Below are 17,152 nucleotides of genomic sequence, written 5' to 3' on the forward strand. Positions count from 1 at the left end.
TTATTATGTAACTTCTCATGACATACTTGGGTTACACCATCATGAGATGTTGTCAAAAGACAGTAGTGTAAGACAGTTTGGAGAAGCGTATACTACAGTAAATTGGCGGCAGCAGCAGCAAACATCGTATATCAAATTAAAGAAAATTAACACACTTTTAAAAGGTGCTAGGAGGTACACAAGGATATTTATTTGAATTACTAAGGATCAATGCGATACACAACCCAGTGACCAGTATAGCTTGTAATACCTGAAACTGTCATAACTTTTACATTATAAATTAGCCATGCCCAGGGGTGGCCAATGTGCGGGCTGTGCGCGCCCCTAAGTTAGTATGAATGCGACCCAAGAAGTGAACAGATCACATGCCAAGATAAAAAGAAAGAAAGAATCTTGCAATTGCAAGCATGTAGAATCGAAAGTCGAACAGCTTTCGCAAAACTGTTCAAACTCCTTGACTGTAACCATGCGAGAAGTTAACCTATGGGGCTATTTGAAGACAAGTGTACTATAGCCGATGAGAATCATTACAACAGTTAAAAGATCAAATTCAAAATGAAATTTCCAGAATTCCTGCAGCAATTATGAAAGGTGTGTTCAAAAACTTGGTGAAATGCCTTGAGTATTGCGTAGCTGCGAATTGATGTTATTTGTCTGACGTGTATCATAAGTAAACCGAATAAATGTAAAATGTTCAGCTTTGTTTTGCTATTAGTTTGAATGTTGTTCAAATTTGAAATTGTTGGAACATTGTGAAACACCCTGTATATTAGTTGTTTACTAATTTTGTTACAATGTGGTCCAGGTAAGATGAAATGTTGGTCACCCATGCTTTAGATGCTACAAGCATCATTGATTGCTAGGCTGCATGTGGCAGTGGTCCTTTGTAATTTCAAAAATGTCTTTGTTCCCCTACTACCATCTTTTAGGTGCATTAACTTCTGTAATTTGTATACTAAGCAAAAGTGCCGTTAATTAGTAGTTAAAATAAATGTCGTGTCTCAAGAAGGTCACATACTACATTCGAATTCGAACATTTTGAAATGTAACAGTTATGCACTTCCATTTCAAAAGTACTGTGCATGTGTGACCGTTATGGTGGCATGATCGAGTTGAAATTAATGTAATTTGTGAGCGAGACTTTAGGGTGAGATGGCCATTTACATGTTTACCGGTTTGTGTGGCTGTGTTTTGGGTAATTCAATTTTAAAACAAAAGCTGAAACCATGTCAGGTCGGATTACATGTAGTGACCAGCATTCATACATTCGAATTGGATACCTACATGGAAAGAACCCAACGGAAATTTACAGTGCTTTGAGAGTGGTGTGTGGGAATAGTGTCATTGATTGTAGCACAATATACTGTGGTCTGCTTCTTTCCATGGAGGTCGGGTTATCACTGAGGACAACCCAACAAGTGTAAGGCCATTATCTGCAACAGACTACAGCTCTTGGATTATTTCGAGTGACGATTGACAAAAACATGTGAGGAAGTTGCATATTAGGCCAGATTGTTTTGTCACTTCAGTTAACAGAATCGTAAATCAAAAGTTAAAGGTGAGTAAAGTTTTTGCCAGATGGGTTCCACGTCTTGTGGGTGATAAGCAGAAAGCAGGTCGCGAATGCACTTGAAACCTGGATCGAGATTTTGAGCCAGAGATGAAGTCAGTCATGATAATGGAAAAGTTCAGTCTCCACACCTAAAAAAATTCCTCCACCAACAATCAAAGGTGAAACTGATTATGATCTTTGTGTATGACATGAATGGTGTTATACCTACAAACTGAATGCCCAAGCGAACTAAAAAGTCTTTCTGCAAAATGTTTTGCGAGTGAAAATTCGTCAAAGAAGGCATTACGTGATTGCAGCTGGTGTCCTCATTTAGCGTGATAATGCAAGACTGCGTAATGCCCTACCAGTGAAAGAAATCTCGACAAACGTGGATGGGAAATACTTCCGTGCCCATCATATAGTCCTGATATGAGCCCACCAGACTTTGATTAGCCCACCAGACTTTGATTTGTTTCCCAATTTGAAGAAGGAACAATTCTGTGGAAAATGTTTGGATACAACATGATGATGGTGATGGTGATGGTGAAGCGATCCAAGTAATTAGATAGCTTGACAATGAGAGTGCCCTATCCAGAATACAGAAGTTGCCAAAATGTTGAGAAGCTGTCAAACAGAAATGGATGTTATAGGCCTGTAAAGGTATTTTGTAAAATAAATTATGTTTGTCAGTTCTGAGATGACACATGTTGCATATACTAGATGTCATAGGCACTAATGCCACTTATTGGTAAAAATTGTTTACCTTGTAATGTTTTGTATTGCGATATCCAGTTTTGGGCATTGACATTGTAATTGAATAAGTAGGAGTCACAAAAATACTGGGTGTCAATGCCATGAAGAAGTTAAATTGGATTTAATGTAATATATGCTTCTTAATTCGTAATACTGTCTTGCCACAAATATGGTGACGGGATAACGCAAACACGGCATGAGGAGTCAGGTAAAAAAAAAACATTTCGATGGACAAAACATGTATAATCACTAATGACAACATGGTCACAGATCCCATGGAAGGCTGCTAGTCTAAAATGATGAAACATATTGTCATGAAAAATGTGAGATACATTTAAAAATATTATCACACTTCGACTTACACAATGACACATTTTAACATATACATTAGCCCCTCCAACCATTCGCCATCTGCATATATGTTATCACAGCAACAGTTATCCAGTGATCTTTTCTGTCCATGTCTAAAAACTGTTATTTTTGCTCTTCAATGTTAGAGTAATTTTGTTTGTGAAAATGTCTTCAAGCAGTTGTTGATCCTTTTTAGGTGCATAAAATGTTTCCCAAAACTGGCATGTGTTAATGACTACATGTGTAGGTATTAGAAAACAATTTTTTCACGATTTCTGAATGTAATTTTGTAGAGATAAGTCCAACAATTGTGTTGTTGGTTTGAACAGTTCTTTTCCTTTGGTTTCATAAACAAGCTTATCACGACGGTCTTAGTGTAATTCTTTAGCGTGCAGATTTTCCACTGATAATCATTACTAAATGTAAATTATTCTACAGCATTTCAGGTTGTGCAAGATACCAGTATGCAAAAATCATATGAAAAAGATGATTATGAGCAGAGAGTTTGTAGATTTTTGGAACAGACTAAAGGAGACTCAGAATATGAAGAAAAGGTTCGAAAATTCTTGGAGGAATCTGCACGATGGTAAGTTGATGACTCGTCTTAATCTGTTGGTATGCCAGTTAGAAAATCATTAATGTTACTCTATATTGTATGGTTTTCTGTGGAAATTCGTCTTATTTCCTTATGCTACATAAGTGTTGTTCAAATCACAAGAGTAAGTAAATTAGAGAATTAATATTGAGGACAAGCAGCAGGGGTGGGGCTTCAGGTGTGTGAAGTTTTCCTTTTTTTCTTTTAAAGGAAACACAGAAGCAGCCAAAATCTGCTCAGGAGACTTTTCAATTTCATGATTCCCCCTCCCCAAATCGCCTTCTGGTGGCCTACTTTAGTTGGCTAACAAATTGCATACAGTGATTAAACGATGCTGTTTCTTGAAGGCTTTTCATTAGTCTTGAAATGTCTCATACTTTATTTACCGTCTCATGTAATAAGTTTCGTTTTACGTGAACCTTTTTGGTTTGACATAAAAAAGCCTTTGGGTTCCCATAATCCATTAGTAAAACTAAAGAAAATTGACTTGATTTCTTTGTGATGTGTTGAAAAGGGTAGTAGTACTCTATCTTTAAAAATGTATCTATAATAGAGAACTTGAATTACAGTTATATATTCTTATTAAGTATCTCTCTGACCACTAGTTCTACAGATATGTACCATCCAATTGATCATTTTCCATTATTTTCAGAATGAGAAAGTTTTATTCATTTTACTGAAAGTTGTCCTCAGTGGACTTCTGCCTTTCTAATATTTGTCGATTCAATTGTTTTCGATGTCACCTCACTTCTTAGTTAATATTTTGTAACTTAATCGGACTATCTTTTGGATGTGCTCTCTTTCATTGATTGTGTTCCAAAGTGTTATTTCAATCATCAGAATAAGCATTTTTCCATGCAACTTAATGCATCTGTCATGAAGTGAAACTATGAAAAACTTCATCTTAAATATTCATTGTAACATTGACTTTAAACACTGAAAATCGTGAGATCATCCATAAGTTCTAAAAGGATTCTGTTAAACTTTGTAACACGATAAATCAATCAAATCTAAAAGGCCGTAAATTCAACCAAATGGCTAGGAATTACAATTACGAAAAAATTGCAATGGGTTTGTTTAAAATAACTTTTCTGCTACCAATCACATTTTTTTCTATTCATATTTTACGCGACATATTTCGGGGAATGATTCCCATTTTCAAGTATGTTCTCTCTTTGTACTGTGCCATTTTTACACAGTGTTTCCGATCTGTGAGGTTCGGCTTTGTTGTGTTGATCTTATTGCAACATATTTGCATCTTTTTATATATTTCAGTAAAGTCAAATAAACAAAGTAGAACCTCACATATTGAAAACATTATTTAAACATGGAATAGTACAAAGGGAAAACGCACTTGGAATTGGAAATCATTTCCCAAAATGCGTCGTGTAAAACTTGGATAGAAGAAAATCGTGATTGGTAGCGGAAAAGTTACTTATAAACAAATCCATTGTTTTCAGTCTTTGAAGAATAAGAAGAAAAAAGTTTATAAGGGACTAATCAACTTGAGTTGTGAAGGTGAACCAAATGCTGCATTTTATTGGTACAACACTGGGAAGAAACAACAGATCTCCTAAAGAGGATTGCCTACAGTACATTTACCTGTCCTATTTTAAAGTACTGGTGTGCAATGTGGGATCCTTGCCAGATGCGATTGAGGGAGTACAGGAAGGTCCGCAGCTCGTGGTCGTGTGGTAGCGTTCTCGCTTCCCATGCCCGAGTTCGATTCCCGGCGGGTCAAGTATTTTCTCTGCCTCGTGATTACTGGGTGTTGTGTGATGTCCTTAGGTTGGTTAGGTTTAGGAAGTTCTAAGTTCTTGGGGATTGATGACCATAGATGTTAAGTTCCATAGTGCTCAGAGCCATTGAGAAAGTTCAAAGAAGGGCAGCGTTTAGTATTCTAGAGAAATAGGGGGGAGAGTGTGGCAGTATCTTCTCATGAAATTTGTCACCAACTTTTTCCTCCAAATGTTAAAATATTTTATTGAGGCTGAGGAGCTACATAGGGAGAAATGATCATCACAAGAAAATAATGGAAATAAGAGCTCACACACAAAAAGATAAAGATTTTTTCACATGCTCCTTGAGAGTGTAATAAATAGAGAATTATTTTCAATGTGGTTTGATGAATCTTCTGCCAGGCACTTCAGTGTGATTTGTTGAGTAGTCAGGTGTAGAACATGTAATTCAGATAATATAGTTATGGAATAAGTAAGTCTTGAAGTTTTGCAAAAAAGTTAATTTCTCAGTTGTTTCCCATGAAGTTCAAAGTTATGAAAAGAATTTTTTCAATTATTATAGTGTAAGATTGTTTCAGCTCTATTTCAGCAAAGAAACTTCAACACGTATTGTTCTGTAACATTTAAAACATGTTCGTCCACAATCCGTGGTAGTCCTTTTTATGGTTCCATTTAGGGGGGTCCTGCCCCTTTCCCCTTCTGTGTCTCTTGTCCTCGAGTCTCTCATTGGTTGCAGATTTTAGTGTGTATTCGGATGGTTGACTCTTTCCCTTTTTTTGTTCTCATGGTCAGTCAACCAGTCTCCGGCCCTCTTCTTTTCTTCCGTTTGTTTCTGTCCGGTGTTCGTCTGTACTCTTCTTGTCTCTAGTGTTCGCTGCCACATTGGTGTTCTTTCAGTGACTGGGGGGAGGGGCGTCTCCTCCCCTTTGGGGTTTTACCTGCTCCGTAAATTTTCGTCTCGCCTGTTTTTGGAATGGGGGACTGATGACCTTAGCTGTTTAGTCCCCCTTAATCATCCCAACAACAACCACCACCATCACAAATGAATCACAAGTATCCTGCAGTTAGTACAGGCAAACAATTGAGTTCATATACAGGGTTGTGAGAACTAATTTACTATTTCATAATTTCACATGCACAAGTTGTTATTAATTTGTATTGTGAAGATCAGAATTTCAAACCTCTTCATATAGTGTAACTATGATTAAAAGTTTATTACAAGAGTTACATGAAAATATTATTATACGTTTCATTTGTGCTTATCATATTATTTATCTTCATGAAATAATGAAACAGAAAAATGTAATGCATTTTCTTTCCCTTTGTTCTACTTTATTTTATATAAATTTATGTATCAGTTGCAAGGTAATTGCTTATGTTCATGGTGACCGTTTGTTTAAGGAAAAAGGAAAGGAAAGCTCAGGAGGAAAAATCAAAGAAGAAGAAAAAGAAGGAAAAGAAGTCCCGTGATAAGGAGAAGAGTAAGTATTAGAGCTGTTGTTTTATTTTCTTTAACTGACAATTATATAGAAAGTGTGTTCTCTCTCATGTGACAAGAATTCCTGGTAAACATGTCACAACAATGAAAATGTTTCAGAAGTTCGATAAAAGTTCGTGTGTATGTAAATATGAAACATAAGAGCAGCATAATCTGAGTCCAAAAGCTTATAGTATTGCCCTCCTCCACTGCACTGCAGACATATTGTTGATGCAGTTTTTGATTTCCTGTCCAGTTAATCCCAGACTGTGGCGCTGGCCATAGAGCCATAGATTGTGTGGTCAATGCCATGCTGAGATGATCACCTGTGAACATGGATCATAGTCTAGTGTGCATAGTGTTCCCTGCAGTCGTTGCAGACCTGTTTTTTGGATAGTCTAAGCCCAGTATTTCACTATCATATTTCTTCAACAAAGAAATATGTTCAAATATTCATCAAAGATCTGTAATGTGTCACCATAGAGGGTTATTACACTTGTCGTCATATTTTTTGTCAATGTTCAAGATGGCGGATGACAATCTGTTATGTGTTGCATTTGCTTGTACCACAATTGCATTGTGTGTGCTTTTGGAAGAGAGGCAGTGGAAAGAAAAAGAAACATACTTAGGTGAAGCCTTGGGTTTTATGGCGAGTTAATAAGTGTTCCCAAAAATATATTATTAGAGCTGCAAGTGGTGGACGTCAAGTTTTTTATGAATTACTTACAAGTGGCTTAGAGTGCATTACAGTAGTTTCTCAGTAAAGTGGCTTCTCATATTACAGAACAGAATACTCAGTTGACAAATGCTGTATGTGCAGAAGACAGGCTCACTATAATATGATTTCTTGATACATGAGAAAGCTACTCTAGCTTACAATACAGCACTCTAATTAAACACATCTCACATTAACCAAAATAATTCCAGAAACATGTGAAGCGATTTCTAAATTAGTAGAGGAGGAATATCTTAAGGTAAATACATGTTTTGTACACTATATGGACAATAAGAACTATTTTTATTTTTTAATAATTTAATTTATAGAATTAGTCTTACAACAACTGTAAAATTGATAAAAATTGCAAAACAGATGAAGTACTTTCAACTCGCGACACCCAGAGTTCAAAAGTAGACAAAGTAGAATTGAAAGCTAAGAAAATAAATTTCTTTTAGAGGTGTCTATGGCTGGTGTCTACTGTTGTGTGGAAGATACGGTCTCAGCTATTGTGCACATTGACCCAGAAATGTACTCTCATCATAGGAGAACTGAATATTTTGATACTGTCAGTAAAGCCGCATTAACACTTAAAAACTTTCTCTTTGCACCCCCCCCCCCCCCCCCCCCCCCGCCCCCCCCCCACACACACAGTGGAAGCATATTTGAAACTGTGTCATTGAAAATATAATCAGGCAGATAAAGGTGTAGTAGTCATTTGTGGACTAAAAACAAACTGCAGAAGGTGTGGTGGGAGTGACATGCTGCAAGATCTGAATTTGTCAGACAGAGTTGTTAAAAATATTTACATTACTTTGGAGTGTATAGCCTTACCAAATCATGTTCATTGTCAACATTTAACATCTCTTCTACAGTAATGTTGAAGTCAGTTCTAAGAAACATGTCGGGGAATCTGCAGTTTATCTCCCTTTTGTTAATAATATCTCAGTTCTCTTCTATAAATTTGTTTCCACCTCAAAGACAAAGTTCTACAATTACTCACTTGTTTTAGCAAAGAAATTGATTCCTTTTCTGTGTCACTGCTACTTGTGTAACTTGGAGTTCCTGTGGTTTGCACTTTGCTCTTTCCAGATTAACCTCTCTGCCTCGGTGTCATAAATCTGAATATCTATTGTCTTGTGCATTTCACTTCTGGGCAACACATTGATAATAATACTCCATTGTGCGAAGTACTCCACAACATAGGCAGCAGGACAGACAAAGAAACGCTTCCTGCAATCCGTACTAACACAGGCATGGTGGTAATTTTACTATGTTGTAACATGTTGCAAACATTAATCATCTGGTGCTAGCTCCAGACGATGTTGTGACCAATCTGTTAAACCTGTTTCAAACATGGTGCAAACTCTGCTTAAAATACAGATGCTAAATTGTTCTGCAGAATCAGATAATTATGTGTACTTAGTGTCCATCTTGATGATACATACTGTGTGTCACAAAAAAATTCTTTCCTTTTTGTGTGTAGAAATAATTCTAAAGAATATGTTTGCTCATAATTGGTTATTTCAGATAAGAAGAAGAAGAGGGAACGTGAAGAGCATGAGAAGAAGAAGAAACATAGGAGCAAACGCTCCGATAAATTTGACATAAAAGATTTCGAAGAACAGATGGAGTCAAAGAAGTTCAGAGATGCTATTAGGAAGGAGCTCACTGTTAAGGACGAAACACGAAAACGAAAAAGTATAGATGATGAAGAAGAATTCCTGTATGGATCAGGAAGTGACAAAAAGGATTTGAGGTTTGTTTGTTTTTTAAATTTTTTCTTTCTTGTGGTATTCAGGGGGCTATACTATTGCTCACAGTTGCCTTATAAAGTTCTTGAGATGTATTACAACCTAACTAGATGATTCTTTATCACTGCAAAAAAAGGTGAGCATGAAAGTATTAAAATAGTGATGAATTGTCAGCCGTCGCCTTTAAATTGAGGAATGAGTTTTTGTGAGGAAAAATGTTTTGTTTTTGCAGATTGCTTGGACTTGAAAACCTTCCTGATCTTGAAGACTTGGAATCAAAGTTAAGTGCTTATTATGCCAAGGTGGAGAAGGATACTGGGTTATCAAAAAGGTGAGAGAAAAAAATAATATAAACTTCTGTATTTTTAATTTTTAAAGTTAGGTAGTGTGAGGTTATTGAAGACGTTTTAATTTTGATCATTTCCGAATGTATTTAGATAGTGATGATGCTGCACTGGTCATTGTGACGTTTAATTTTGCCTTCTGGCCCAGCAAATTTTTATGGTAGTAGCTCTTAAATATTACATGTGTTTGTAGTGTTTCAGGTATTAGTTGTGGAACTGTCTACAATGGTTTTTGAGTTGAAAGAATTTATTGTTACAGTTAACAACAACATGGAAACAAATAAGCATATTGTATTGAAACTATGTATTCATAAATGTTGGCACTATTTCACAGAAACTTGGTTGTTGCATATTTGATGAAGTGAAATCCTGTTCTGGAGGAAATATTAAGAATTTATGTTCCTTGTATGCTGTACTCATCACATGTTCAGTTTATACCTCTGTGTGAATGTTGAAAAGTAGTCTAAATAAATGTGACAAGTGCACTTCTGGTGCAAGTGTGGCTCTACTTCTTTCATATATTTTAATTCTTTATGTTCTTATTTCTGCAGGAGTGAGGAGAAAGGTGAGAAAGAAAAGAAGAGACACTCCTCCAGCCCGGGCAAAAATAAACATGCATCACCAAAAGTTGTTTTTGTTCACAATGAAGAGGCAAAAGTAGAAGAAACATTAAGAGCAAGAGGTAAGACTTGATGTACATGTGTGAAATGTGTGTTCCTTTGTAATAAGAAGAAACAGTTTTAATCAAGTTGGCATTAGTAACATTAGAATACAAAACTTCGCAACATCAGTAGTAGGCGGACTGTTGTTGGTGTTACAAAGATCGGCCTCAGTTATTTTATACGCTGTAATCCTCAAAGCACATAATTAAAAAGGAAAAGGTAAATGATACGAAGAGATGAGGTGTTTCATGAGTGTTGGAGGATATGGGTTGATGAACTTACTATGTAAAACCTACTGTCAGTTTCTGTGAAGAGAGAGAACTGGCTACATAGCTGTACAGTCTCTTGTTTGCTGCTGTATTAATCTCTGTGCTACATTCCTGAAACTATAATTTTGTCAACAGTACATTTCTTCTTTACTTACTTCATACGTAAATATGCTATAAACTGTTACAGGCATTTAATTTCAAACGCTGGTTTGTTGTCTGCCTGGGTTGGAATACAAGCTGAGAACTAAAAACAGATCTTTATTTACAATTCGCGGGTGTCAAGTTACATGCTGCAATCAAGAAACAATCAAAAAGTTTCCATTTCAGGGCAATGCTGCAGTGTACATGCTTTGCCGGTATACAAGCACCAACATGTGAGCAATGAATTAGTGTGGCATATTCTCTCTCTCTCTCTCTCTCTCTCTCTCTCTCTCTCTCTCTCTCTCTCTCTCTCTCTCTCTCTCTCTCCCCGTGTGGGTGGGTGGGTGGGGGGGGGGGGGGGGACGCATACGCGCGTGCAGAAAATGTGGAAACATGAACTATGGTGTTGTTATTACCAAATGAGTTCAGACTGGACCAATGTGCTGTTAGGTTATTGGCTGTGAATGACTACGCCAGTGGGCGTGCTTTGGAGAAAGGAGAATGTGTTCGGGGGTAGCATGTCTGTCGAAAACAACCTTGGTGGAAGGTGCGCCAAGGGGTGCGTTCCTTCATGATAAATTTAGGTCCCATAATTGCAAGTGTAACGCAGAAGTTAACTGCGACTGAAGTTGGATACACTTCAGCAGTCACCCCAAGGTCCTGATCTCTCCCTATGTGATTACCACCCTTTGATCCGTAAAAAGGCCTTGAAGGGTTGACTATTCCTGTTGGATACGGATGTGCAACAGGCAGTTAAGGACTCCTTCGTGCAGCAGGACAGGGTGTTTTACCAAACAGGTATCTTCAACCCTGTGGATGATTGCCTCAGTGCTCATGGAGATATTGCTTCATTGATGTACCAGTTCTGCACTGTGCAGTTTTTGAATGGAAACTTTCTGATTGCCCCCATATACACTCCTGGAAATTGAAATAAGAACACCGTGAATTCATTGTCCCAGGAAGGGGAAAATTCATTGACACATTCCTGGGGTCAGATACATCACATGATCACACTGACAGAACCACAGGCACATAGACACAGGCAACAAACCATGCACAATGTCGGCACTAGTACAGTGTATATCCATCTTTCGCAGCAATGCAGGCTGCTATTCTCCCATGGAGACGATCGTAAAGATGCTGGATGTAGTCCTGTGGAACGGCTTGCCATGCCATTTCCACCTGGCGCCTCAGTTGGACCAGCGTTCGTGCTGGACGTGCAGACCGCGTGAGACGACGCTTCATTCAGTGCCAAACATGCTCAATGAGGGACAGATCCGGAGATCTTGCTGGCCAGGGTAGTTGACTTACACCTTCTAGAGCACGTTGGGTGGTACGGGATACATGCGGACGTGCATTGTCCTGTTGGAACAGCAAGTTCCCTTGCCGGTCTAGGAATGGTAGAACGATCGGTTCGATGACGGTTTGGATGTACCATGCACATTCAGAGTCCCCTCGACGATCACCAGAGGTGTACGGCCAGTGTAGGAGATCGCTCCCAACACCATGATGCCGGGTGTTGGCCCTGTGTGCCTCGGTCGTATGCAGTCCTGATTGTGGCACTCACCTGCACGGCGCCAAACACGCATACGACCATCATTGGCACCAAGGCAGAAGCGACTCTCATCGCTGAAGACGACACGTCTCCATTCATCCCTCCATTTACTCCTGTCGCGACACCACTGGAGGCGGGCTGCACGATGTTGGGGCGTGAGCGGAAGATGGCCTAACGGTGTGCGGGACCGTAGCCCAGCTTCATGGAGACGGTTGCGAATGGTCCTCGCCGATACGCCAGGAGCAACAGCGTCCCTAATTTGCTGGGAAGTGGCGGTGCGGTCCCCTACGGCACTGCGTAGGATCCTACGGTCTTGGCGTGCATCTGTGCATCGCTGCGGTCCGGTCCCAGGTCGACGGGCACGTGCACCTTCCGCCGACCACTGGCGACATCGATGTACTGTGGAGACCTCACGCCCCACGTGTTGAGCAATTCGGCGGTACGTCCACCTGGCCTCCCGCATGCCCACTATACGCCCTCGCTCAAAGTCTGTCAACAGCACATACGGTTCATGTCCACGCTGTCGCGGCATGCTACCAGTGTTAAAGACTGCGATGGAGCTCCGTATGCCACGGCAAACTGGCTGACACTGAGGGCGGCGGTGCACAAGTGCTGCGCAGCTAGCGCCATTCGACGGCCAACACCGCGGTTCCTGGTGTGTCCGCTGTGCCGTGCGTGTGATCATTGCTTGTACAGCCCTCTCGCAGTGTCCGGAGCAAGTATGGTGGGTCTGACACACTGGTGTCAATGTGTTCTTTTTTCCATTTCCAGGAGTGTATGTTGCTTTCAGAAGACCTTCACACTTCTGTTAGGATAACCTCATTCCCTGATTATAATGTTTTTGTTTGACCACAACATTCTGATATGTATGCATTCTTTCTTAATCCTTTCACTATGGAATTATGATATATCAATTTTATTAGTAGTGATCATATTTGTATACAAAATAATTCTTTTTGCTGCAGAAAAGAAAAAGATGGATATGTTTGCAGACTCACCTTCACCACCAGCAAATTCAAAGGAGAAAGCAACACCGGAGTCCGCTACAGTCATGCCTTCGAAATGGAAGATACAGATTGGCTCAACAAACACTAGGTATGTGGCCATGCGTACATGCATCATCAAAATTAATTATTGTGTGTCTTAAATGCTCAGTAGTAATATTGAAGACCTCATTGTAGCAAATTCTTCCTTGGAATTAATTGTGTCCTTGGCTGACCAACAGTAACTTAATCATGATGGTACATGTGATCCCATCATCGCTCCAGCAGACCATTTGGCTTCTTAGTTCAAACAAGCAGTAGTAAATTTTTCCTATTCTTGAAAAAAATCTCAAGTACTTCCATCTTAATCACAAATTGCATTAAAATCCAACTGAAAAGAAGACACTGTTGCAATTTCTATGGGAAGATGCGTGGTAGTGTTGATGGCTTCCCAATAAGAACTACAACTGGGAAAATTTTGACACAAAAGACACCTGATTTGCAGTTTTCGTGATGTCCCTGGGATCTCTCATATAATACATAACGACAATTTTCACACACTTATTATCTACTCAACATTGAATTCTTACAAACCTTCTAATAGTGTAAAGAATGGTTGTTTCTGGAAACTACACTACTTGTTGATTGACAAAATCAGCGAAACGTGATATGTAGGCCCTATGCTGATAAAAAGTTCATACTTGGTTAGATTTAGTGACATGATTTGCTAAACTGATGTCATATACATTGGCTAATATTGACTGCCTTTGTTCGGTGCTAACCTTAGCTAGGACATAATACATCTATTTCCACATCTGTTTGTCGCAAGCTACCAAATTACCAGGTGTCCCAGAGTAATGTTCCCCAATTCCATATATTACATGCAAGCTTAAAGATCATTGTGAAAGCTCTCTATACATTTTTATGTTCTCTAATTTTTATAATTCTCACATGATATGTGTTGTGGCAGAAATGACAGGTTTCTAGTTCATGATTTGCTTGAGCTGTATCTCTGTTCCTATTTAAGAGCTATATTTTGTGCATTGGCATTGTGTTCAGACTTATGAATTCTGATATATGTCTGCTCAAATTGCAACACTGTGCAAAGCTTCATAATATTATCTGCCGGATTAAATATCATGGCATCAAACTGCATAATTTACCCAGCAACTATCCTGTAGAGCTGTGCTATAATGAAATGAACCTGGTTTGTGATGGATGTGACTATTTCCTTGTTCCTCTTTCCAGTTGTGGTTAGTGTTTGTAGTACAGTGGAACAAGGGAGTTTTCACATCTCATTAGTCTCTTTGGCTTGTGTGAAATACTTTGTAGAAATTAAACTGGAACTGTGTGTTTGTGAAATTTCTTCAAAGTTTTTATTCCTACTTTTAATAGAAGTTACAATAAACGGCTTGTCCACACTTTAGTACATTCATGTGAGAGTTGCTGCAATTGAAATCATATGTATATGCTTTGTTGGTCAGTATTTTCAATTTACTGAATTTAATAAATGCTGTTAATTTTATAAGAATTGCAAGAATTTTTATGTTGTCTTTTGTATTACAGAATTAAGAAAAAGGACAAATCTCAAATTGAAAAGGAACCGTGGGATGAAATTGAAGAGAAGAGGTTCATTTTCTTGAAAGACAATGATAAAGAAGGTAGTGAAGATGAAGCTGAGGTGCGCAAGAAGAAACAACCGGAAGAAAAGTTTAGTGCCAGGAAATCCAGAGAAACAGCTGAAAAGATTGTACAAGAAAAACCTAAAAAAGAAAGTTCAGAGGAAGCAAGAGAAGATTCTATTACTAAAACGCAACAGTTTATGGATAAGTTTCAGAGTGGTTTTAGAATAAACTCATCTCGTTCCTCAGAAAAAAAATCAGATGAGCTCCCTCCCCTGCCACCTGGTATGCCCCCAAAGACATCATTCACCATATCAGGTAGAGGCAAGACAACACCAGTGTTAGCAAACTCCAGTTCACAAGCCAAGGGCCCAAGGACTGATAGTGATACAGATTCCAATGCTTCTGAGAAACGAAAGAAAAAGAAACCACCGCAGCAACAACCACAGCAACAGCAGCCTACTCCTACATCACAACAGACACCAACTGCAGCTTCATCTAGTGCAGGTCCTGGTAGAAGGCTTTCATCTGGTGAATCATCACGTAGCAGGTCTCGCTCTCGAACAAAGTACAGTCGTGCTTCTAGCAGTAATAGCTCACGGTCTCGCTCTCGTTCATATCCAAAGAATAGGAACAGGTCTAAATCTGCTTCCTATGATGGTAGACGATCACGCTCAGCATCATATGCTAGGTATGGTAGCCGTTCAAGATCCCGATCTTATTATCGTAGTTCAGCATCACGTTCAAGATCTCGTTCGTACCGTAGCCGCAGTCGATCATATGATCGCTATTCACGTAGCCGATCTCGGTCTGAGGATTACAGGAGGCGTAGCAGAAGTGAATCTGATGACCGTCGCAGGAGGCACGATTACCACATGAATAAATTTCAAGGTCGATATCCACGTAATCGTGGCACATATTACAGGCCTCGTTTCCAGAGCAATTACAAGAATGCACGTGGTGGAAGTAATTTTGCTAATCGTGGGAACAGGAATTTCCATCAAAAGTATGGACCCGGTCGAGGAAACAGGCCATTCAACAATCGAGGGAGAGGGAGAGGAAGGCCTAGGTTTTTTCACTATAAACCTAGTTCTGGTTATAGAGACTACCATAGCAGACGTTATGAGGGAAGACCTCGATCCAGAAGTAGTGATGGTAGGAGGAGCTACAGCCGTGAAGATGATGATCCAATGAAGAAGGTTGATGCAGCGAAAGAAAAGATAAATAAGTATATTGCAGAGGAAAATAAGAAAGATGATGCACAAGCAGCTTCCAGTAAATCTAGGGATGAACCATTAAGTGAAGGGGAAGCTGTTGACGATGATGATTATGGGTTGCCACCATTACCTCCAGGTGGCCCACCATCAAGAGAGTCAAGTTATGTTGACCGTAAATCTTACGAAGGTAAATGGGCTGAGAAAGACTCTGAAGAGAAGAGTTCAAGAAATAGGGGATCAGAGGGCCCAAGATTACCCCCAGAAAATAGCATTGAGGAAATGGACAAGTTTCTGAATAAAGTTAAAGGTCAGAAAAAAGATGACTCAAAGGAAAGAAGTAAATCATTTGGAAAATCGAGCAGTAACTGGTGATCTTCATCAGAATTGTGACTGTAAAATATTCCTTTGCCTTAACTTTCCATGTTATATTTGTGTGTGAGAAATTGCGTACATCTCAGTAAAAGTAATTGTAGTGTTGTGTGCATAGTGAACTGAATTATTTTTGTTCTGTCACTATTTTGACTTGTGCACTATTATCATGACACTGCTGATACACATTGTAAATATTTTGTAATCTTACGTTATTTAATATAATCTTCCAGTTCGTTGTGTGAGGTATGTATTGTTCCCTTCATTTATTTGAAAGCACAGCAGATGGGCAGAAGTACGATTTATGTAAAAGTGAGTCTCCAATTATAATTGATAGAACATTCCAACTTTTAAGAATAGTGCCTGTAAGACTGCTGAAACTGTGTGTAGCTTTTAAGCATTTCAGTAGTTGAATAGTAATTTCTTTGAATGTAATCAGTTTATCACTGCATAGTTTTATCAAAAACAGAAATGTGATGTTCTTGCAATACTAAATATTTCAGTTCATTACGAGGAAAATCAGGCTGTCATTCAGGCTGTACAAATATCATAACACCTCATTTGAACTTCATTTAGGATATTTGACACTTGACAGAAATGTGAGATACGAACTTCATTTTAAAATTTTGTAAATTGTCATCTTACTGTCTTGGATACAGTAATAAATTGTATCAAAATACATTGTATTTCATTCTTTGTATTTATTACAGCTACACAAATAAATGAATGAACCTGGCATTTTGTTGTAAATTCTGAGCTAATTTGATTAAGCATTTTTTATTCTATACAAACTGTAAATTGTTATGCAAAATTGGAAGTATTGTGGTAACCAATTATTTTCAGTTGTAGTACTTCATACATGCTAATGTGCAATTTTAAATTGCACTTTGGTGACATTACTTGCAAAATATGGAAGTATTTTCACTGGATGAACAAAGGAAACAAAAATGCAAATGACACTGATACTAGTGTCATTTAATGACAGTATATTAATGTGTTACAACACATCAGTGATGAGTTTGCACACATGCATATGCTTCGAACTATACATAAA

At 38.6% G+C, this 17,152-nt stretch overlaps 1 protein-coding gene across 6 annotated transcripts in view; it reads left to right on the plus strand.

Moving 5' to 3' along the window:
- LOC126335374 (tetratricopeptide repeat protein 14 homolog) overlaps window positions 1–16,834 on the plus strand; it is a 78,728-nt gene extending 61,894 nt beyond the window's left edge. For 5 of the 6 annotated variants that reach the window (XM_049998584.1, XM_049998585.1, XM_049998587.1 and 2 more), the window contains 7 exons: window positions 3,095–3,242; window positions 6,392–6,471; window positions 8,713–8,941; window positions 9,169–9,267; window positions 9,832–9,962; window positions 12,873–13,002; window positions 14,457–16,834. In XM_049998584.1, coding sequence (XP_049854541.1) covers window positions 3,095–3,242; window positions 6,392–6,471; window positions 8,713–8,941; window positions 9,169–9,267; window positions 9,832–9,962; window positions 12,873–13,002; window positions 14,457–16,101 — 2,462 coding nt within the window. In that variant the 3' untranslated portion in view covers window positions 16,102–16,834. The remainder of the gene's footprint in view (window positions 1–3,094; window positions 3,243–6,391; window positions 6,472–8,712; window positions 8,942–9,168; window positions 9,268–9,831; window positions 9,963–12,872; window positions 13,003–14,456) is intronic. The other variant, XM_049998586.1, reaches the window with a different exon arrangement.
- The last annotated feature ends 318 nt before the right edge of the window (window positions 16,835–17,152 follow it).

Source organism: Schistocerca gregaria, chromosome 2 (assembly GCF_023897955.1).
Source record: "Schistocerca gregaria isolate iqSchGreg1 chromosome 2, iqSchGreg1.2, whole genome shotgun sequence".
NCBI lineage: Eukaryota > Metazoa > Arthropoda > Insecta > Orthoptera > Acrididae > Schistocerca > Schistocerca gregaria.